At 36.2% G+C, this 25,153-nt stretch overlaps 1 protein-coding gene across 1 annotated transcript in view; it reads right to left on the bottom strand.

Moving 5' to 3' along the window:
• LOC126756397 (zwei Ig domain protein zig-8) overlaps positions 1–25,153 on the bottom strand; it is a 176,381-nt gene that overhangs the window by 21,647 nt on the left and 129,581 nt on the right. The window contains exons 3-4 of the mRNA XM_050469446.1: positions 20,781–20,858; positions 19,353–19,485 (exon numbers count right to left, since the gene is read on the bottom strand). Of these exons, the coding sequence (XP_050325403.1) occupies positions 19,353–19,485; positions 20,781–20,858 (211 nt within the window). The remainder of the gene's footprint in view (positions 1–19,352; positions 19,486–20,780; positions 20,859–25,153) is intronic.

The following is a 25,153-nucleotide window of genomic DNA, read 5'->3' as shown; positions in this document are numbered from 1 at the left end:
ATGCACAAAGCCGTTACTCGATTGTTTTGGGCGCGCATGTCAGCGGCGTAGCACAGCGAAAAGCAACTTGTATTCGTATGTTCGCATATGTGTTGTTGCCCTGCAGGAAATTCTGCAGTACGAGTACTAATACTGCAACTAAAAACTTTTCCGAAGACTCTTGAAAGTAGAACAGAAGTTAGAAAACTGTTTTTTTCTTGTAAAAAAAATTATTTTGGGTTCAGAAACGCTGCAAATGTCGGAGCTGCCATTCAGTATCTAGAGAATATAAGCCGAGGTTTATTCAAAGAACGTGTGAACTAGATAGACATGAAATAACATCTGATCAAATTTCACCCGGACTGAAAAAAACCTGCTATCTTACGTATTTCGATTCGAGATTTGTATCTTTATTATCGCCCTCAAAATATTCTCCTGAGCCAAAACAAAGTATTCGAACGCTTTATGCTTTCTCTAGCATTGCACCTCTTCATATCAAAAACATTTACCAAAGCATTAACCCAAACATCAACCAAAACTGTAACCAAAACTTTAACCAAAACTTTAACCAAAACGTTAACCAAAACATTAACCAAAACATTAGCCAAAACTTTAACCAAAACTTTAACCAAAACTTTGTTGAGTCGATTCATAAGCGATGTTGAGATCTACTGGTAAACTTTTTCGATGTTATCAATGGAGGTAACAGAGATGGTTGGGTGAGTCGCATGAGACAGGTTTTCGCTAACTTCACGACATTCACTAAATGCTTTGTGGCATGAAAATAATTATTAAACTTGATATTTTGAACATTTCCTTATAGCTGTTACGGTACCTGGAAGAATCCTCAAAATTCTATTAGAAACACAATATTTCAAGCCAACCTGTTGATTAATGATTTTCCCCTGATAAAATATTGCCATAAAGCTTTCATGTCGTGGAAAAACCGACAAATTTCGCAAAGCCACGAATAAGATTGGGTTTTTGCCTTAGTTAACATAACCCTGTCCGGATAAAATTTGATCAGATGATCGTATTGGAAATAGGACCTCCAACTCCTCCGATAACTGCATATGGATATGTCGAGATATGCTCTTTGCTGGAATTGAACTATGTAGTTAGAAACCATTTTTGCCACTGCAGGTCACGCATACATACCTATATTTTATTATTTTCATAAACTGTTATAAGCATTCACGTGACTTAGGTTATATTTACGCTTCTGCTGAAAAAAACTTATTTATTTTTTTTTTGAACAAAGCGAAAATAAAATCGGTCAACTATTTTCTGCTATTCACCCACACTTACACATATATATTATTTTCATATATGCAAAATGCAACAAAAAAGTCAACACATTGCCACACAGCAATGCCACCAAGGGTTTTGTAAAGTTTTTCTATCACAATAACAACAACACATTAAGTGATTACACTCAAAGCTTTGGTGCGCCGAAAGGCGTCACACACATGCGCAGCAATGCTATCATGATAATAACTCAGGTATTGCTTTTATAACGTAAAAGTTGTTGTTGTTGCTTATTGAAATGGGTTAAGAGGATGAAAGAAATGTTTGTGCGCTGTGGCAGCTTTCACGCCACAAACACCCTGTGCATGTGTGTGTGTGTGTGAGTGTGTGAGTGACGTAAAAATCGTAAGTTTCAGTGAAAGTTGCTGTGGCATGTTGTTGAAGGATTTTGCGATTTGTTTGATGTTACTTTTCCTAAGTGGGTCAGTGATGCGGAATATGGCAAATTTGACTATAGCGACAGCGGGGAGCGCGAAATGGAGGCCATGAGCTGTGGTTTCCAGTGTGAAATGTATCCATCAAGAAGACTGGAGGAAGGAACCGCAATTTTTCAAGCGTGTAGACTGGCTGTTGCATCAATATTTTTGTTTTTTTTTTTTGTTCAAAGAACTATCTAATTCAAATGTATGTTAAGTTATTGTGGCCTAAACGCAGCCGTTGCATTGAATTAGTAACTTTTCCATCAAAAACTCACTTAACGTTTAGGCCAGTATACGCACATGTTAACTCAAATACATATCACTTAAAAATCATTAATTCATTAAAGTTTAAAATATCCTACAAAATTTAAATGTCCGTAACCCCAATCGATATTTTAATGACCTTCACTCGCGCCGCCATTTTAATTAAACTGAAACAAACAATTGCTATAAAATATATATTTTAATTAACTTCGCTCATAAGTTAACGCCTGAATTGTAATTTGTTTTTCCCTTCGCCTCCTTTCGCCTCCCGTTAATGGCTCACGCAACTTCATTTCGGTCTTACGCACTTAAACCAATTTGCGTCGTGTTGGAAATTAATTGTTGTTGCTGATGTGAAAAAAATCACTTCTCAATTTGCCGCGAACATATCTGCAGCATATCGGCGGCATTTTCGCCTTTCGCGGCGCGCAAGCAGTCAGTGGCATGAAAACTTCGCATGCAAATGAGCAAACGCCGCATTGTGGCACATTCACCAAATGCCGGCCGGAATGTTTGTGATGCCTTCCGCATATTTACCACACACTTATAATTTTTATATAGTATACTCGTATATAATATGTATATATACATATATAGTATATAATAATATAGCTAGCCCCACAAAAAATAGTCTAAAGGCGTTAAATCGCATGATCTTGGTGGCCAACTTACGGGTCCATTTCTTGAGATGAATTGTTCTCCGAAGTTTTCCCTCAAAATGGCCATAGAATCGCGAGCTGTGTGGAGATGTTTCTCATTATTTTGAAATGCCAAAAACGGGGAGACGGTCCAATGATTCCACCAGCGTACAAACCACAAAATTGCATTTTTTGACTTTATTTTGAACAGCAATGTGGATTGGACATATCGTTCGGTCAACATTTAAATGAAATTATCTTCAAAAAGTAAATGTGAACCAATCTAACGTGTGAGCTAAAGAATTTGCAAAAGCGATGAAAAGTTTCCAGCATTTAAAAAAAGGTATATATATTGAAAATATTTTGTGTGAATCTCATGAAAATATAGTAAATGAAAAATCCAGCATTTAAAGGGATTGAGAAATATTTTTCAAGTTAAATCTCAAAAATAACATAGTAAATAAATGCTTTAAGGGGTTAAAGTTTCTTGGTAGTTTAAAAATATCTATATTCTTCGAAAATTTAAAGTTGATCAGGAAAATATTTGTGTGAGAATATCCGTCGAAAACGGCCGGAATTGTGGAAGAACAATTCATGGATTTTACACAATGATAATGCACCATCGCATCGAGCCATGATTGTGACCGAATTTAAAGCCAAAAAAATAATGAATAACATCGATCAACCACCGTATTCACCAATTTTTGCTCCTTGTGATTTTTTCTTGTTCACCAAATATAAATTGCCACTCCGTGAAATCCGTTTTCAGTCGATCGAAGAGATCAAATAAGATTTGCTGAAGGAGCTGATCGCAAAAAGTGCTTATGAAAAGTGTTAAGAATACTGGAAAAATCGCTGGCATAGGTGTATTACTTCAGGTGGGGATTACATTGAAGACGACAAAAAATAAATGTTGAGCATAATTAAATATTTTTCGTTTTGTTTTAAATTTCCGAGTACGTTTTGGTCACAATGTATATTGATTCAGACATGTCCGTCTATTCGTTTGTCTGTCTATACACGAACTAGTCTATCAATTTTTGAGATATCGATCTGAAATTTTCGTCACGTGCTTTTCTTCCCAAGAAAATATAATATTGGAGCATTATGACACATAGCTGCCATCCAAACTGACTGATCAAATCAGTCATATCAAGTTTTATAAGGAATATTTCGTACTTGTGAAGGTCGCTAAAGTTAGTGCTTGCCTCTAAAACTTTAAATGCGTTTTCAGAGCCGTTATGGCAATTAACTCTAACATCTGGGCCGCTCGACTTTTAATTTTCAAAAGATCTTCTAAGCTATTATTAATAAATATTGTTAATTAACGAGCGAGGAATAAGATTTTGATAACAATTTCGAATTTCTAATTCACGCTGAGTTTAGAATTTTTTTTTTTTGTTTTGTTCCATATAGTTGAAATTTTTTTCTTGGTTATTTGATTTGAGACAATTTTAAGTAGGAAAATCTTTCAAACCATCCAACATCTTTTCTCGGAAATTATCTTGTAGATTGATTACTATTATATATGTATATTAATGAAAAATTTCGATTGACTTAGGAAAATTTTGCTGTTAACAGCTCGAAATTAGCAAGAACAGCCTCTTACATCACTGTCACCAAGGATTATAAACTAGTTTTATTGAAATACATTACATTTTGTTTTATTCATATATACTACTTTTCTTTTTTTCTTTAATAAAATGCCTTTTGAAATAAAGTCCCAAAACAGTTTTTTTTCTTGAAAGTGGAAATAATCCTTTAATAACATATATAGTATCATTCTTCGGAAGAAAAAATCGAATTTTAAGAGACCGCAACTCTCTCTTTAAAACGATGCGATAGATAAAGGATAAGTGTGTCATATAATAATGTGAAGTTCGTATTTAGTGGTATTCTAAAACAACACTCTTCTTTCTTAGCTACTTTTACAGAGGAATATTTCAATATCTTTAAATATGAGACTGCTTCACATTCAACCAGTTTTCGAAATAGATCTAAGCTAAAATCATTATCATATTCAATAAAGCGGAACAAAAATCACAACTCGAAAAAAGTTTCAAAATTACTTGAAAAATTATCAGCTAGAATTTCGTAAAGGGTCTATATACAAACCCTTTTTATATATACACACTATTTTATTTAAACAGTTCAAGTTTTTAAATACTATACTGGCGGATCATTAAAAGCAACAGAGCAACGTTGAAAGGCAATATTTCACCAAATGGATATGGGCAATAAGAGCGAAAGCTGCAAATGCATTGCATATTTATTTAGGAGCCACAAAGAGCCGCTGCTGCATATTTAATTGAAACCGTTTTGTTAAGCAGTGGTGTCATTAGGTGGGAAAGCATTTCTCTAAATGAACACATATACTCACACAAAGAAAAAAACACACACACATTAACATGTACGCACTGTAGGCCACACAGTGGCTTTAAAGTGGTTTGCGACGCGCTCAAATGACAACCGCACACCGCCACATACAGATGTACACAAAGAGCAACGACGCCTGCAACGCGTTGCTTCGCTAAATTATGTGGCACCAGTGAATTGAAATGCAAAAAAGTTAATTGCAAATGTTGAAGGTTTATTAAAATCTTAACAGCTCTGCGACAGTACCACCGCTTGCCGTGTGACAGCGATGTACGCGCATTGTGAGATTATTGTGGTAACTGTAAATTCGCTTTTTATCTGTTTTTCCAATATTCCGCATGCATTGTTGGCGGTGTTGAGCGTTCTTTGCTTGTCGCTTCGCAAATTATTTCCCACAAGTGTAACAAATCTTGCGCGCATATCACGTGGTATAAATCTCGTGATGAGTATGAGAGCGCGCACGTGTGTGTGCATGTACAAGTGTGAGTACGCGCCTGCCGTGGTGCACCTGCAAAGCGTTGAGCACACCCAGTCAACAAAAGCGGTTAGTTTTGTCGAATTTTCGACTTCGTTTGTGGTGTGGTATTAAATGGGACACAATGGAACTCAAATGTGGAGCTTTAGAATTGGATTTTTGTTAAAAATTGTATTTGATACGCGCTTAAAAGTGGATTTGTAAGCAAAATTTTATCATATACTGCTTGAATTTGAAACTGCCGCTAAACATTTTTCGCAGTAACGCAACATTTTTCAACGCTGTGCCACACATTTCACCTGTATTAATACAAATAAATGCAATTTTTGCGCTCAAACACCCTGTATATATTTGCATTAGCAAATCTTTGCATGAAAACGCTGTGCGCCCTGCGATATGCTACGCGCATATTTCGCCTTCGTGTTTGTCGCTTTGTATTCGTTCAATTTCGCGGCAAGCGAAATAATTTTTGCGCGATCACAACAATGTGCCGCAATTCGTCGCACCGCAAACAGTTATCTCCACCACGTGCCACAACGTTGCTGCCACAATCACGCTGCGTAACCGACGTGTGACGGCAAAAACTCACACACTGACACATTATGCATAAATCCGCGTGTGTATTGTATTGGCAGTGTCCCCGCAACGAATTTATTATATCTGATTTTCGGGTCGGGTTTTTAGCAAGCTTATAGGTACGTGGACGTGTGCTGCATGCCACAGCGTTGCCACAAGCAGCCACAATGCTTTGCTGACTTTTTCACTTCACCTGGCATTTGACACACAGCGACCGCTCACCCACTTTGTTGTTGTTGTTGATTGGTAATTTTTGATTGCCGGAACGCGCTGTCGCTGCTGACAGCGGAAGCCACAGCGAGATTTTGAGTTTATCTCGCCTTTATGTTTGTTTTGTTGAGTTGCATAGAAATGAGTTGCACACAACGGTAATTAAATTAATGCGGTCGAAACGGAGTTCTGAATTTATTGCAGCGGTTTGTGTGTGGGCAAAGAATAATGCAGGAAGAATATATTGGATTGCAGAAGGGAAATTTAGAGAACAAAAGATTTCGATGGAAAATTCGTTTTGAGATTTTGATTGCCGTTACAATGGTGTTGGAATTATTTTTGCATAACGCAAATTATCTGACTTTATTATGAGACATTTCGACCCTTTCAAAATTAGATTATTAGATTATGAGATAATGGACCCTAAGCATGCAGCCCATAGAGAAAAATAGTTCAATGCTTCGCTCAATGTGTAAACAAGCATGCCTTTTTCGATTCTCCATTGATGAATTCCCATTCCTTTCAGTTGCTTTCTTCTTCCACTTTTACTCACTCACTACAATTGATTGCCATTACTGCCAGCTTTTGGCGACAGCACATGTGACCTAATAATTTATTGCGTCAAATTGATTTTGACAGTCGCAAAATCTGCATGCGATGCCACGATCATTTATATCAGCAACTAGCACAACAACAATCAACAAACAACAGCAAAGTCAAAGAACAAAGTTACTACGCATAATAGAACAGCGACTGCCAGGGCGTATGAGTGACACACACCGAGCACTTTGTTTGCAGAGCGTCGAAACGAGAAAAAAAGCTCCAGCTACGTGTGCAAATGACTTTGGCAAATTCATTTTTGTTTACTTGATTTGTCAATTAATTCCACTCAATTTGCGAACAAACAGCCAAAAGAACAGTTGGGCGAACTGAGTAAAAATTAATGATTGGCGCGCAAAGCAGGAAAAAAGCCAATAGAATGCAGATGAGAATTGAATGGCGCAGCGTGAAACGAAAAAATTATTTTTTCTGTGGAAGTTGGAAGTTTGTGGTTTTTAGTTGAGCTGAAATCCGCTCTTGTTTTAATTCAATTTAAATTTAATTTATTTCCCTTTTTACCGCCAATTTAAAAGTATTTGAAATTTAAAAAAAAATGAAATATTTATTTCCAAATTATTTATTCTCTAATGTGACACACATTCCCGTTTACTTGGCGGTCTTTTAACTAGCGATCTGTGTCAGCGACATTGATTTCAACTTTTTGTGTGGAAATGTGTCCTCCGCCGCGCCTGCGCCCAGGGCAGAGTAATGACCCACTTAAATAGAAATTACCCAATAAATATGGGAAAATGTGCGCATGCATCAACATATTCGTGGCAATAAATTTTTATCACTCCGTTACAGCAATGCGGTCGCCGCACGAGCCTAGCAGCTCAAGGTGCTTCGCAACCAGCACTTGTGTGTCAGTGTGGCCACACAATATATGCATGCATTTGTATGTGTGAAAATGTACGAAATGTGCATGTGCCCAGTGTCTGAAATATATTGCTTTGCATACACGCTCAGACAGTTGTAAAAGTTCCGTTTTTTTCTGCGAATATTCGTGAATATATTTCGTTGGTCCCAAAAAGACAAACACACGCGCGAGCATATGTCAGAGTATGTGTGCGAAGCATTATGTGTAAATATGTGAAGGCACGAGCATTTGTAAATATTTTGGTGGCGCTTTTGGGGGCTTTTGCTGCCTTTTTGCTAGTAGAGAGCGTAGACCGCGCAAGGCTTCGTGCCAGACAGTCGACACATATTCAGCGTTACAAAGAGTTTGTGTCTTAATTTTTAATGAATTTTCTTGCTTGTGAGTGCCTAAAATGACGCAGTGGTCTAAAACATTTAAAAATACTTTAATATTATTTGCGCCCAGAAGTGAGCTATGTTTTTGGTTAATCTAACAAATAAATAAAAATGTAGTTCATTTACAGAATTTAATGTACTTAGATAATCGGTGATTCGTTTCGGAAAATCCTTGATACCCTGCATGAAGTAGCCGATCTCCAGTAGTACCTCTGAAAAAAGATGGCTGGCAGTAGAAAGATATTTCTGCTTAAAAATTATCTCAAATTCAAAAAAATAAAAATTAATATATATTAATATAGACGAATGTAGGTATGCTCAGAAAAAAACTGGAAGCAAAGTTTTTATTCTTTACCAAATGGCGGTTTCCAAAACACAATCATTTTTTGTGAAAAATTTACATTTCAGAGTCGTTAGAAACCAATTTATTTTCAAAAATAAATTTTTGTTTTTCAAATCTTGTTTTTTCAATAATTACAAATATATTAAAAAAGTCAAAAAAGGTTGAAAGAAGTTTTTAAATCGATTGGTTCAGCCGTTTCGGAGAAAGTTTCGAGAAAAATAAATTTAAGGGGATACATGGGTCTCGTCGAATAAAAAACAGCCCAGTTTTAATAATTTTTTTTTTCTTATAAAATATATAAATATTTTATTCAAACTTTTTCTTATTTTAAAGTTAAATATTTTGCAAAGGTTTTCGGAAATTTTCAAAGGAAAATATCACGAAGTCATTTCAGGCAGGTACCCGGAAAAAGGTGCCTCTACGTAGACAACAGAATTTCTTAAACGATGTATGGATCATAAAAATAAGAGCAATACGTTCTTTATTAAAAAATAACAATTAATAAAATTTTGCGAGGTTTTTAAAAAATCCTTCGTTCAAGACTTTGCTAATTATAGCTCGGCAACCTTTAAATATTTTCATTAAAATCGGTTAAGTCTTGACTGCCGTCTTTGAAACACATATCTTCTTCTTATTCTTGAAACACAAATAGTATAATTAAATAAGCCACGAGGTGAATTTTATGAACCGATGAAACCCATGTAATCCCTTAAGAATTTAGGAACCGATTACAAAAGTTAAACTTTTTTCAAAAATAAGCTCAAGTTTTTGTAACTATTTGCCGGATCAACTTCAAAAATTCACATAATACATATGCTTAAATATGTGTACATGTGTATATAACTTCTTTATTTGGACACCACTTCACACTATCAGCTTTTCTTATATTAAAAGAGTTCGTACCTAACCAAAACCAAAACCGAAAAACAAACACATCTTGAAGCATAAATCAGTTTTACTTGTTTGCGTTTGCACCTGTGTTTATTGGTTTGAACTTTAAGCTTGTAAATGTCGCTGCTTCAGATTCTTACAACGCCCGGCAACTTGCGCCAAATGTTGTAGAGTAACTATGGAACAGGAGTGTGTAGATACAGAGCACAAACTACAAATAAAATATATTTTTCTTTTGCTGCGGCGGCTAATGCATGCAGGCTGAGCTTCAAAGCAAGTGCATTTTTATGTTCCACGTTGCGCCGGAATACACGGACTAAGCGAGTCATGCGAACAGACTAACGGCGCTGCTCGAAGTGCAAGCATGTGCTCACACATACACTCTCGTATGCACATATATCTGTATTTCCGTTTTTCAGTTAGCGACTTTTTATACTCTCGCAACAAGTTGCTAAGGAGAGTATTATAGTTTTGTTCACATAACGGTTGTTTGTAAGTCCTAAAACTAAAAGAGTCAGATATGGGGTTATATATACCAAAGTGATCAGGGTGACGAGTAGAGTTGAAATCCGGATGTCTGTCTGTCCGTCCGTCTGTCCGTCCGTCCGTGCAAGCTGTAACTTGAGTAAAAATTGAGATATCATGCTGAAACTTGGTACACGTATTTGTTGGCTCCATAAGAAGGTTAAGTTCGAAGATGGGCAAAATCGGCCAACTGCCACGCCCACAAAATGGCGAAAACCGAAAACCTATAAAGTGTCATAACTAAGCCATAAATAAAGATATTAAAGTGAAATTTGGCACAAAGGATCGCATTAAGGAGGGGCATATGTGGACGTAATTTTTTTGGAAAAGTGGGCGTGGCCCCGCCCCCTACTAAGTTTTTTGTACATATCTCGGAAACTACTATAGCTATATCAACCAAACTCTACAGAGCCGTTTCCTTCAGGCATTTCCATAAACAGTTCAAAAATGGAAGAAATCGGATAATAACCACGCCCACCTCCCATACAAAGGTTATGTTCAAAATCACTAAAAGTGCGTTAACCGACTAACAAAAAACGTCAGAAACACTAAATTTTACGGAAGAAGTGGCAGAAAGAAGCTGCACCCAAGCTTTTTTTAAAAATTGAAAATGGGCGTGGCCTCGCCCACTTATGGACCAAAAACCATATCTCAGGAACTCCTCGACCGATTTCAATGAAATTCGGTATATAATATTTTCTTAACACCCTGATGACATGTACAAAATATAGGTGAAATCGGTTCACAACCACGCCTTCTTCCAATATAACAATATTTTGAATTCCATCTGATGCCTTTTCTGTGTAATACGAGTACATACATTAGGAACCAATGATGATAGCGGAATAAAACTTTACAAAAATACGGTATTTGAAAAATATGTAAATGACGTATAATGAAATCTGGATTATCACTTTATCATGCGAGAGTATAAAATGTTCGGTGACACCCGAACTTCGCCCTTCCTTACTTGTTGTTGTTGTTTTTACGGTAAAGGCTAACCACTACATATATACGTATATATATATACGAGTATATATATAAATATTTCACTTGCTTCTGCACATATAACGGCTGCTGCAAATGTTGTTGTTGTTTATATTGTTGTTGTTGTTTTTCATTTGTGCTGCGCCTGGCTGTAGGCCAAGTGTGATAAATTTGAAATATGCCAAGTTTAGTAGCGCGTAAGCAAACACCCGTACACACACACTTATACACACGGAGAATGAAATGGATGCGAGTAAAGCAAAGCAAAAAACGAAGACAAAATATTACTTTATGAAAATAAAAGCGTTACATGCTTGCATATTTGGGAACATGAAAATGAATTGCATGCTTTTAGGCGCATTGAGCGGTTGCTAGTTGTATGCCGTTATTTTCGTGGAAATTGGAGCAATTTGGGCTTTGCAAAATTGAGAACAGAGTTGTAGCGAACTTTTTCGTGTTGAAATTGGCACGAATTAGTTGGTCAGCAAATGGAATTTGGCGATTAAAAATAGATTAGCGAAACGAGTGCTAGCCTAAATTATATATTTTGACATATGTATGCGGTATTAATACTACAACTCAATAAATGCTTGAGCTGGCTTGCATTTACGCTTAAAGTAGCAGCTTGAAATGAGAAAAAACTTTGCACCCCCTGAGCAAGCAAAATAGATTACTTCTTGCTCGCTGCATAAAATTCTCATTTATTTATTCAATTTGAATATTTCCTCTCAATTTAGGTGAGAATGCGTGCCATGCAGACAGATTGACAGTCCCTATTACCCGGGCAACAATACCATGTTTGCTCACTTAACACAAGCAGCACGACATACCAGTTAGCACGCACATACACACATACACCTGCACACTGAATGAAGGTGTTTGCCCTTTAGTTGTTTTCTATTTATTATGAGTGCGCTTGGCTAACATATTTTGTCAATTTTGCATATTAAAATTCATAACACCAACGTGACCTGAAATTTTCTCTTAGTTGAGCAGACCACCACTGTTGCTCATCGCAACAAAAGCCAGCTGAGCGCTTCGTTGCCGACATACAAACACTTTCTCGTTGCGTGTTGCACGTTGAGCATGAAAAATAATGAAGAAAAATAAACTCGCACTTTGAGGTGCGGCTCACTTACAACGTACACGCACACACAGGTATATATTTTCGCCCTCACATGTGCCGTTATGCACAGGTAAATGCGTCGTCAATGAGTAATTTATGCAAATCGGCTGCAATTCTCCAACTAAATTGAGTTTACGTCTCAAATTTCATGCCACACATGCACATACATACATACACGCACTCATATTAGCTTATAGAATCATGTATATCATATAAATACAGATGTACCATATCACATCTGGGCTTGTGCACTACTCACTATGACACCAAGTGCCGCCCACGCATGCTGATCTAATCAAATTTTGTGTGAAATTGAAGAAATTTAAAGATTGCTGAAGTGGTGAGGGGGCACAAAGGCGGCCGAAAATTGAAATTAGATATTACGCTTGTCAAGAGCGCAGCTGAGCGACGAGTGATCCACAAAAGCACTTTTACTTGAAAGAATTCACGAGGTAAAGTGTTTTCAGTGAAAGCAAGAATAGCAAAAACATATTTGATTGTAGGCACAACACCGGAAATGAGCTATGGGTTCTGGTTTCCCCGCTTTAATACAAATTTAATATCTATTTTCAGATTAGCCGACAAACTCTTGTGCGGCATTTGCATCACACGTCCGTAGAAAGCTGAAGCTTAAATATGACAAAATGTGCCTTTGTAATAAAAAACCTTTCACTCTTGCTTCAAATTAATTTTTTTTCAGAATTAAATTTTTTTTCTGAATTGAAAAGTTTTCAGTGCAAAAAAGTCCCAAGGAAAAGCCAACAAAAACAAACTATAAATAAATTCTTGAAACTTGATTATGAGAGAAAACTAAAATAGCATACGATTAAAATAATACTTGTTTTCCAAAAACAACAATAATAATTCATACAACACCCACACAATGCATTGCTTCAGCGTTACTCATACGCAGTGTCTCCACATGAAAATTAAATCGATACAAACGTGCAACAATGCAACGTATTTTGGCTTAAAACCACTCTCAGCACATAAATAAATGAAATACAATGCAACGTATGCATAACGGATGCTCAGACGCCAGCAGCTGCTTGTTAAGTTGATGCAGGCGCCGCCGTAAGCGATACAAAAGCTCGGATAAATGTATTTCTTGCAACACGCTCGCTTCAATAAATTAAACAAAGGCATCCAATTGCATTCACAACTCAGGCGAGGCTCTGTTTTCTGTTTTTATTTAACGGCAATTTATCTTTAAGTCAAGTGGAGCTTTTATGCGCATAAGTTTACACTCAGACAACTTAACACATTTAAAGGGCAGTTATATGCATTGATTTACTTACACAAAGCAAATGCGTATGCGTATGTGCAAATGTGTATGTGTGTGTATGAATTTATCTCATTTATCAAGCAACTCAATAAACAAATCAAAAGATGCATTGAAGTGCTCTTCAGCTCGTTTATGAGCTGTGAATTTACATTGCAGACACTCATTCGAAATATATTTACATACACCTATACATAGGCACATGCACATATGATAGAGTAAAGAGCTGTGCGGTCCATTTTGCTCGAATCGGAATGCGTTTGGAAAGTCTATCTTTATTCATTTTAAGTGGTTTTCGAGATAAAAAAATTAAAGTAGAAAGTAAAAGGCGTTAAGTACAGGAGGAATTGAACAGTGCGAAGTCCCTAGATATATGTATGTTTCTTTTTCAAGCCAATTTGCTTATAAATATGATTCTCATTCATAATTGGAGTATAACATACGTCGCCGACCTGGAAAATAAGTATAGAAAGAAAATAATAAAAAAAAAATCTATATGGCTTACTACATTTGCAAGAGAATCGTCAGCAGGAGTTGAGGCCTTAAACCTAGTACTTTCATATGGACACACAAGCCTGTCATTAGACCTATACTTACATATGGAGTACTGGTATGGTATGGCTAGCGCTAAAGAAGCAATACAACATCAGAAAATTCAATCAAGTCATGTCTGACTGACGCCCTTAATGTGATACCTATAGACTTCTATATTCGCAAAACAGCAGTATGTTCTGCAATAAGAATGAGAGAAGTGGATGGTTGGAATCAGAAGAACTATGGACATAGAGATATCCTGAACCAACTCTGTGTAAACATCAATAACTCACACTACATTCTCCCATTGCTCCAGGTGAAGATACCCTCTAGGCGAGAATGGAGAAGGGACATAATAGAAGAGGAAGATAGCATTTCCGTCTATATCGACGAGTTCGAAATGGACTGCGGATTAGGCACGAGAGTATGTTCCAATGATCTGTACATTTCTCTCTCTATCCATCTACCGAACTCGGTTAACATCTTTCAAGAGGAAGTACTTGGCATAGAGAAGGTCTGCGAAGCTCTATTTAATAACTACGAGAGGATACATAAAGTAACAATATACACAAATAGACAGGCGGTTCTACTGGCCTTGTCATCATCCATGACTAACGTATAATGCATATATATTTTTTCTTACAAGTATCTAATATTTTTCAAGCAGTTTGATTTAATCAAAAAGATTTCCACCTAAATAATATATTCAATACGCGTGATAAGTGCTTTCAAAACCATATCAAATGTCGCTGCTGAGGTATTAGCCATTCGCCCGAATATACTTGTAGAACCTACAAGAGACGTCTACCGCAGCAAAAAGAGAGGAAAGAATCAAAAGCATCGGAATATAGCAGCAACGGTGGCAAACTTCATTCAAAGGACGGTGGACCCACAGACTGATTCCGGCCATACATACGTGGATATATAGACAACATATGGACCCAGACTTTCATCTGACCCAAATAGTCAGTGGCGATATTCAAATATCGTCATGACTTTAGTGTCCGCCGTGTACAGAGTGTATAGAAGACTCTGAGCATGTACTCTTTCATTGCCCTAGGTTTTCAATTAAAAGGGAAAAGCTGAAAACCACACAAGGAGGTAATCTGATGGTTGAAAATTTTACTGCGTTTATGTACATATGTGCGAGTCCTCTCTAAAACGGAAAGCTGATAGCTGAAGCGGCAGCTCTAATTATGATAGGACTGAGATATTTACAACAGATTAGGCGTCAGTCAGTCCGTACAATAGAGGAGACTTAAATGTTTTCTTCTCTCCCATGAAGTAATACTTTGTCCAGTGGTCGCGTGGAAAAGACATGAGATGGGAGTAAGTTAGGTTTAGCGGATTGAAGTAGCGCACTCCGGCTTCCGATGCTTCCTTCTAATTAAATATATATATATAAATTGTGAAATTGGTAGTTGCATCTGTAGTAAAACTGAACACTGTCGCTGAATATATAAATTTTAAAATGAACTTTTAGGCATATTCAACGAAATATATTTTCCAGCAAATTTAAACTCACATATATACCTCATTTTCAACACTTTTACCAACATTAAGTTAGAACCGCTTTGATTTGATACATCAAAGTTATAATACGGCGAAATTATGTTAATAATTAAAAATTATTACATGAAAAGAGTGCTTCACTGAAATTGGAAATAATGAAATAATATAGTACATACATAAGTTCATTGATATACTTGTACATAAACAAATAGCCACTGCTCACTATTATATAATCAATGCAAGTGAATAGGCAGCCACTTATCTGATCAATTCAGACAAGCGTGAATTATGTGTGCACTTAAAAGCAAAGATTTATACAGAAATATACAACACCGCGCGTTTTTCTTCATGCTGTGGCAGTAAAGTATCGAGTTCGCAGATTTAAAATGAAATGCAAATATCTCTCTCTGAGCCAGTTTAGAATTTCTGCCTCGCTTAATGATTGCATTGTAAACTTGCGAGTGAATTTTTAACTGCAATCTGCATTAAAGGCATAAATCCAGATTCAGATGAATGCAGAAAATAAAAATTTTGTTAAAACTTTTGCTAACAGTACTTTTGTAGTATTTTGTGCAACAACATAACACGGCAACAAAAGGCACAAGTTTTACACTTCTTAGGCACATATTTACCTATGAATGTTGCATTAGAAATATTTACTTATTTATGTTTAACAATGTAAGAGTTGAGAATGTAAACAAATATGTTTCCTTAGCAAATATTTTCTTTTGGCAAGCGAAGAAATCAATAACAGATATACATAGAGGAATGTGCTACAACTTTCGCTTAATTGTGATACGAAGAAATCAACGCAATGATTTATACATAAATAACACCGGTCAACACAATTCTTGGGTCTGGCATCTACATGTTAAATTTTAGTTTCTGCTTGGACAAAAATAAAGAAAAATTGTTTTTTCCGGCTAAAGTTCGCTTTCGTAGAAATTAGAGCAATTTTTCTATGATTTTTATATTTTTTCAACAATTTCACTATAGATTATAAATAGAAAACTTTTTTTAGATAAAAGAGTCGTTTTTATTCAATATGTGCGATAAACAATAATATATAAATGTAAAATATCAAGAAATTACTGTCTAAAAGTGAATATTTTTTGTATTTCTTTTATGCTCATATGAGCTTTCTCGTAATAAACCCCAAATATATTTATCCATTTAGATCAGCCCAACGCAAACTTAAAGAACTGCAGATTAATATTTAAGTGTTTTTCAATGTCTAGAATCAGAATTCAAGCATGAAAACAGAAACCCCAAAAAAAATATTTTTTTTTTCTTGACCAGTGTAATTTACCTAAATTTATTTAGAAAGCAAAAAAATGTTCATGTTTTTATCAACTTGTGAAAAAATAATCAAAATTTTTTCTACTATAAAAAATTAATACTTTTTATATTATAAAGGTATGATGAGCTTAGAAAAATGTTGGAGTACTTTTTGCTACTTTTGACCAATTTTGAATGTTTTACTTATTATTATTCAGTACTTATCAATTTTCATTTACAGTTTACAACAAATCTCAACTTTCATTGTATTCGCATATAATCTTGATGGAATGATTTAGGTATATGAATTAAGGTATAAAGGTAAAAAAATGTATAAAATTCTCGAATTAAAGTTGAAGCTATATACATAGAAACTTTGTAGATTGCTCACAAAAATCCTCTACAATTTTAATATTGATGTAACAGTAGATTCCAATATCTGCTTGTAGTACTGAAGAGAGCTAATAAAAGCAGCGTGAGGCCATATTATGAAATATTATCTGTGAGAATTTACCTGCATGTACACACAAACTGTGTTATTACTCTATAGTGTATAACGTCTTACGCTCACTTATGCGGATTACATCGTAAATATGCTCGAGATCATATTACCAACAATTGTGTGCACGCGCATATATTTACTTTAAAGCTCTGTTGTGCAAACACCGGAGCTCCGATGAAAGCACTTCTAAGGATATGCATTGAAATAACGTGAAATAAACGAAAATAGCCGCCGCAAAGCCAATGATGATTGTGCAGATTTGGTAGATTGCAATTTGGTCTGAGCTGCTGGAATTGGGTCAGCGGGGCGTATGATGAACAAGCGATTTGTGCTTGCTTTAAACAAACTACTGCAAGGAGATAAGCCCAAAAGCCAATGCTAAATTTGAAATTCATATGCTGCAATTGCATTTATAATATACATAATTGAACTTGCAGGTGACTTAAATTCAAACACGACGATGCAACAGCAGCAGCTTTCAGCAAAGGTGACTAAGTGACAATTTGTGGTGTAAAAGAAAATATCTAAAATCGTAATCAGCTTAAAAATGAAATTAAATGCCATTGCACACACTCTGACAGATTTATTTTTAATCATTTTATTTAGTCGTTATAATAAATCCAATGCAATTCCTGAATGCAAAACTGACATTATTGACATTATTTTGCATTAGCAAAGCTTTATATTATTTATTTCCTTTTTGGTTTAAATTTTGAGAGTTTTCAATATCAAATATCCGATGTTTTTCTTCTTCTTCAGTCTTCTCTCTTTCATATCTGCTGCCCTTTGACAAGCAACGGTGTGAGACTAACTTGCTCCTCAAGCAAATTGAAGGACAAATATGTGGCAATTTGTAGTGACCTAATTGCATATAAATGCAACTTTGAACAAAAAACACTTCAATGTAAGGGAAAAAGTAAAGTTAGTAAGACTTCTTAATTTAAATTTCGCGCAAAATCTCATTCCACGAAATATTCTTTTTCTACGTTAGTATGACTATCAGTGATATTGGTGCCAAATATCACATCGAAATAATGATTAGTGTTTAGTATAAACTTGTCTTTCTGAAGTACGAGTACATAAAGTGCATTCGGCGATTTTTACGATAAGTGAAATTATTCAACAAAGAAGTGCCATTAAATTATATGAGCGGAATCAAATTTTTGTTGCCGAAACGTTCAGAATGTTGTCGCGAGCAATTGTGAGTCGAGAACGCGTTGACGTCGAACCATTTCCAGAACGGCCGATTGATTGCAAAATCACTCAATTTTTCGAAAAGAACGTCGCATTTGTGTCTGTGAAACAATGCGTTCCGACTGTCAAGATGTCATGAAACATATTATTACTGGCGATGAGTCTTGGATATAAGCTTACGACCCGGAAACAGACGATCAATCGGCGAATACCGTAGTAAAGGTAGGCCGAAGCAGAAGAAACCACTTCAAAGCAGGTCAAAAATCAAGGTTATGTTGACAGTTTTATTCGATTATCGAGGTGTGGTGCACTCCGATTTCGTTCCGATCAGACAAACTGTCAACAAAGAATACCATTTGAGTGTATGAGTCATTTGCGCGAAGATATTCGTGAAAGGGGGCCGAAATTATGGGTCGACAACTCTTGGTTTTTGCACCACGATAATGCTCTGTCGCTTACTGCATTGGTTCTTGGTGAGTTTCTCGTCAAATTTTACGCCAATATTTTGCCCGCAATCACCATATTCGCCTGATTTAGCTCCGTGTGACTTCTGACTAATCAGCAAACTCTACGTCAATCGCGCATTGAAGGCTATTCCGGAAACTGACTTTAACAGCTGTTTCTAGGATTGCAAACATCGTTGGCACAAGTGTATTGGGGCCAATAATTTTAAAATTCTGAACAAAGTCTTTCTATATTTTGCTTACAGTAATATCGAAAAAACAAATTCTCAATCAAAAATCAAAAAAGTCAAATTTTCATATCCAAAATTTGAGTTTTTATAATTTCTGAAATCTCTTCTTTGTGGTGGTTTTAAAAATATATATTACATATATGTATATAATACATTACTAAGGTAAATTTTCTGAAAAAATGTTGCATCGCACTGTGTGCTTATATATGCTTTGTGATGAAATTACAGTAAAGCGAAAGTGCTAAACATCATCTCAAACAGCAAAATTTACAGAAAAAGAGAAAATACATAAATTTTCAAAATAAAATTATTTTTTTCTCGACTTTGTATATCTTATGCCTCGTAAGTCAGTAAAATATTTAATTGTGGACTCTTTCCGGTCACTCACCGATCACATTGAACGTGTATGAGAGCGACATTTTCGGCTCTGTGTTGATCTGGCATTCGTAGATGCCAGAGTCACGCTGCTGCGGATATTTGATTTGTAGTGTCCAGTTGCCCGAATTCTCAGGTCGTATCACCTAAAACGAAAAATAGTTTGGATAAATTACAATTTGCTTTGTAGCCAAGCTGCAAATTAATAATTACTAACATACTCGAGTTAAAGGGGCACACCTAGTGCAACAATCTAAAAAGAGCTCCTTTGCTGTTTCAAAATTTTAAAGATAAATTTATACATATTTTCAAAGTGCACAGTAAGATTTTTGAAGAAAAAATTGATTATTTTTCAAGTTACTACCGATCTTTTCCAATGCTACTGAGGTTCCTGCCTTCACGGTGAATAAAACCTAAATACAAGAAAGTTTTCTTCTAGAAATGTTAAAATAACCCACGGTAAAAACTACTAATTAACAAAATTTTAATTTTTTTTCTACACATAAAAACACTAATTAAATTTTGAATATGTAAGGATCACAAAATAATAACAATTGAGTGAAAAAATTAGTACGTCAGGTTTCCTTGTGACATCAAAGCTTGTACCATATTTTCTGGAAATGTACAAACATCAGCAACATATGGAGGTTCATCTCCCACAGCACCCAAAATTGCCCACGAAAAATCCAGATGAGAGTCCAGCATATATATTTTTAAGAAAATATTTCACTCCAAATCTTTATATTTCCAGGCAAGTTTTTCTACCAAATGCCCTCTATCAGTTGCCGTATTTGTGGACCTACAACTATTCCCCCTTTTATTTATTTCCCGCTGAGCTTGGGAACTCCTCCTTCAGATCTACAAATCCACTTTCATCTCAAGCTCAGGCAATTCGGCTCTATGTACGATGGCTCTGTTGGCCGATGAAAGGTTTGGATACTACCCAGTGTGTTTAAAAAAAAGGAGTTTCACCCGAAATTTTTCAACTTGCCTAAATTCGATTTATGATCAGATCGAAAAACTGATAGATCATTCTATGCAGATTGGATTGATAGTGGTCTAATCTTTTGCCTTCGAGATTCCACTAAAATATATTGGAAAAATGCAGTTCTGAGAAAAACGCGCTTAAAGATAAACGGATGGAGCTAACTGAAACAGCTGTGGCAGAAAAATTATTTCAGGTATCGATTTCAAATTATGGTTCGGCATTTTTAAAGTTATAAGCTAACTAAATATGAAAATAGTATCTCTTTGTCACAAAACAAGGTTGCATTTCAAAGGGCACAAACAATTTTAGTTTGAAATAAAATAAAATTTTTGAAAACGCTTGCTTTGGCTTAACAACAAAATAAACTTAAGCTTGTGGAGCCCTATGAGCGCACTATAAATATTTCAAAAATAAATACTGTTATTTAAAATTACATAAGCGCAAATAGCTCACCTGAAATCGCTGATCTGACGTGTAGGTCGTTGAGCCAGCTGTTAAGATGTGTAAGTCACGCTTTCTTATCCAGGAGACCTGTGAATTGAAAGCAAATAATAATTTTGATTAAGTAAATTTAAAAAAAAAATGTGTTCATTGTACGAAATATAAATTTATGGATAATTTAAAAAATATTTCCTTGAAAAAATCTGCTTGAAAAGTGAACTTTTCGGCTTTTAATTGCTGAAAACTTATTACTTCGAGATTGGACTACCCTCAGATGCCACCAAAATCATCAATCTTTAAAGAGCAAGCAGAAAATAAATAAACTGTTATTCTTCATAAATATGGTCCTAATTACTCTTTCACTTTTTTCAGATGTTTGCAACACGCTAGCGTGGTCGTTGCTGATTTCCTCGCTTAAACGCAGCGCTCGGCGGCAGCAAGTCTTCGCAACTTTTCGCAAACATTCACTTGCCAGCGCTAACAAAGCAACATTAATTACCCGAACGGTATTGGGGTCACCAAAAATATTTTCAAGATAGCAAAAAAAGACAACAACAAATATGTAAAACTCGACAGGCGAAGGTCAGCGAAGCAAAACAAAAGAAGGTGCCTACAAATCAGTTGCTACCTAATTTAAAAGCCACTCTTCAACGCTTACACATCATCCAGTGACGCGGCTTTAGCCCTTGAAGCCCATAAAAACCCCGGATTCACGAACAAAGTTGTGAACAAACATTAAATACAATTAAAATGTTATAAATACATTTAAACTTTCAAGGGAAAATATGCGCAAAGCAACGTCCTACCAGCGAACCCCCCAACTCTCCGGCATTTCGCCGGCTTAAGTGTCAACGCTGTTAACAAAGAAGTAAGCAAACAAAAGACAACAATAACAACACAAACAGAAAACCAACTAAAGTCTTTAAGTACGTCGCATTGACGGGCGCAGTCTTCCCCAACTCTTTCGGAAGTTTTCGACTGTTTGGTCGCAATGATGTTCGCTTCGCTGGCGCAAAATGACGCAACATTGCCACTACAACAACAATGACAACAATAATTATAGCTGCTGTCAGTGCAAGAAGGGCAACCGATTCCAATTGTAGGCAAGGCCGTCGTCGTCGGACCGGCGAAGTGGCAACCCTAATAACGGCGACTGAACAAACAACAGCGCAAACAGCAAGTCAGCGCAACCCTTCAAGTGTCAAAACAGTGCCACCAAATAAATAACGCAAGAAAAGAACTCGCAACTGACTTAACGGCTCAATTGAAGCGGCGTCAGCGAGCGCCGCAAATACACGCAGCAAAGCGACGACAGCGCAGGCAGCGTCTCTTCTCCAGTCAAGCGCGTTCGCAACCCGACTCAAATTTGTCGCTCCCCCTCTGCTTTTGCGTTGCTTTTTAATGTTTAACATGATAAAGTTGCTTTAAAAACTTTTGCGACACATTCGGATGCGGCTCGGCAGCGAGTTACTGCGTCAAAGGCTTGTCGTGCAAAGGTAACTTTCCGTTTAAATTTCTCCCTTTTTCAGGTTTTTTTTCTTTTCAATATTTTGTTAGTGCCGTTATTGAGTCGAGAGTTTGTTTGTTGGTTTTTGCTTTTAACCTTTGAAAATTGGTTTTTTGTTGCAGTCAGTGAGTGTGCCACAAAAGCCTCGCAGAACAATGGCGCTGCCAACAATGGTACAGCACTAAACAAATACATTATGGAGAATAACAAAAAGTTTAAATTATGATAAACGCTGGCGGCAAAGGATGCCACATGCATAGATTCAGAACAACAAAAACAATAACGGGAAAATTGTATTTTCTCACAAAATATTTGGTATTCATTTTCATTGATTTTTGCGCAAATATGAGACTTGGGTACACTGAGAGAAATGAGACATTATTGCCTCTCTGGCGGAATATACTCCACACCAACATAATTTGCAAGATCTTTATAGACGGATCTGAAGCAGCTAAAAGAGAGGAAGCTGGAATTTTATGTTCGAAGCTGAATCTCAGGCGACCCTTCAAACTTCCCAAATAATGCAGCATCTTTTAGGCGGAAGTCTTTAAAGTAAGGAAAGCACCTGATATGGCCATCAAGGAAGGAAACAACATAAAGAAGAATCCGGTAGGCAGATCAATACAGTAACTACGGAAGAACGATATACATATGTATATACAATGAAATTTTCGAAAGAGCTGACAGACGAATCAGGGCATGATAAAATGCCTTAAGGACATGCGGAAACACCAAGATCATGTAACAGAGCCCCGAAAACTACAAAAATAGGCATGTTTTATACTCGCACGGTCTCGAAAGGACAACAGGGCGGTTGATGTTCTAATGACAGGTCACAACTGTCGATCAGTAAAATATACTTCTAGGCCATTTTGGTGTACAAAAATTCCAGGAAATTCAGGTGTTTTAACCGCTAGAAAGCGCCATCTCATTCTGTCACCGACCTTTTGGCCAAACACGAAACGCGACTCATCGCTCAGCCAGCGCATTTGCCAGATTTGCCTCCCGTGGTCCTTTTCGGCTTCGAAACAGAAAAATCCCCTCCGCAGATAACGTCAAGTATTCATTGACGTCAATAAAAATAGTTCGCTGAAGACACTGGAGGTCATCTCGGCCAAGACTTATAACAAATCTATGAAAAATTGGGCTAAGCATATTAGCTCACGTGCTTCTATTGAAGGTGATAGTAAAGATTTTTATTAAAATACTTAAAAATAATCTTTTTGGATTAGTCCAGGTCAAATTTGATCAGATGTTAAATTGTATGGAAAAATGGATTAAGCGTATTAGCTCAGGAGCTTCTATTGAAGGCGACAGTAATAGATTTTACTAGAATACTTAAAAATTTATGTTTTCTATAGTCCGATTCAAATTTGATCAAATTTTAAAATGCTTTACTAAGCATGTAGTGAACTATGACATCAATAATAGTTTAGACCCAGTCTTTGCTCAAAAGCAATACTTTATGTGCTCTTTCTCGTTTTCATCTCTTTATATGAGAACTTCCAAATATTAATATATTTTTTTTTAACAGTGTACCCTATTCCAAGGGCACAGAACAAGCCAGTGCCCAAGTTTAACATGTGAGTTTATATGTGTCTGTATGTATGTGCTCGCAAAGCCGAATGTGAAGAAAAGTTATGAAAATTGCATTTCGCTTTCAAGCCGGAGCGTCTGCCTCCGCCCCTGCGCCATATTAATTTTGTGCTTTCTGTCTGCGGCTGTGATTGTTCCCCATTCGCACATTGTTCAGATTTATTTAATGACTTTAGTTTGCTAGCATTTAGTGAACGGCGAATTTGTTGGCTTTTATTGTTTTGGTGGCATTCAATTTTAATTACGTGCGCAAAAGTTGCGTAATTTTTTCGAAAATATAATATACATGCGGGTACACACATATACCCCAACGTATAGTACTTACATGCAGATATATTTGTGCATACCTATACATGCACACTCACATATAGACATTGTGGCAAGCATATTTCAACCCAGACTGTTTACAGAGGCACTAATGATCAAATTTGAAAACAGAGCGAAAATTAGACAGAGCTCGTCAGACTCTGTTCTATGTGTATATATGCAAAATACATATATATTCAATTATATACATATATATACCATACATAGGTAAGTCTAATTTTGTTCTATAAAAATATATAACTAATTAACTCCAGTGACTTTTGAATGTCGAAATAAGCAATAAGAAGCAAATTAATGAAGCTCAATTGAAGAAGACGTTAATGAAGTGGCAATTTTATTCGCACAACAAATTTTTTCCAACGTCGCGACAACTGTGTTACTTCTCCTGTATTCTTTCACAACTCACGCTTACACACTTCCATAAAAAACATTTTTTGATGCTTTGAGTTAAATCGCATTTCCCCGCGACCTGAATGTTGTCAACAATCGGCTCTTAATTAGCTTAATTTCCTCGCGATTGAACGGACACTGAGGTCGAAGTAAAAAAGAAAAAAGCGAAAAGTCATGCAGAAAAAGGATATATTTTAAGTGATCCCAGGCAGACTGACCCGACCCATATGTGCGCCTGGCGACAATGCCAACACGGCGATAAAAATTAAAAAAAAAAAAACTAAATAAATAAGCGCGAAAATGTCACATTTTTGGTTCGCTTTGTGCCATCGACCTTTGATCCAACTTCTGCTCTTAATTCGTTTGCATTCGCGCTAAAATAAACGGAAAAACTGTCACGTTATGCGTGAAAATGAATTCATGCGAGAGAAATGAGAACTTAAACAATATGTCGGGAGCTCACTGTGTTTACGTGACACAGTGATTCGTGACTAAATGAATATAAAATTTCAATGACGAATTCAGAGAGAAATGAAGAACCCTAATATACAGGATCTGTTGAATG

Source organism: Bactrocera neohumeralis, chromosome 4, assembly GCF_024586455.1.
Source record: "Bactrocera neohumeralis isolate Rockhampton chromosome 4, APGP_CSIRO_Bneo_wtdbg2-racon-allhic-juicebox.fasta_v2, whole genome shotgun sequence".
NCBI classification, from domain to species: Eukaryota; Metazoa; Arthropoda; class Insecta; order Diptera; family Tephritidae; genus Bactrocera; species Bactrocera neohumeralis.
The sequence above is the reverse complement of the archived record's forward strand: the minus strand, read 5'-3'. Positions and strand labels throughout refer to the sequence as shown.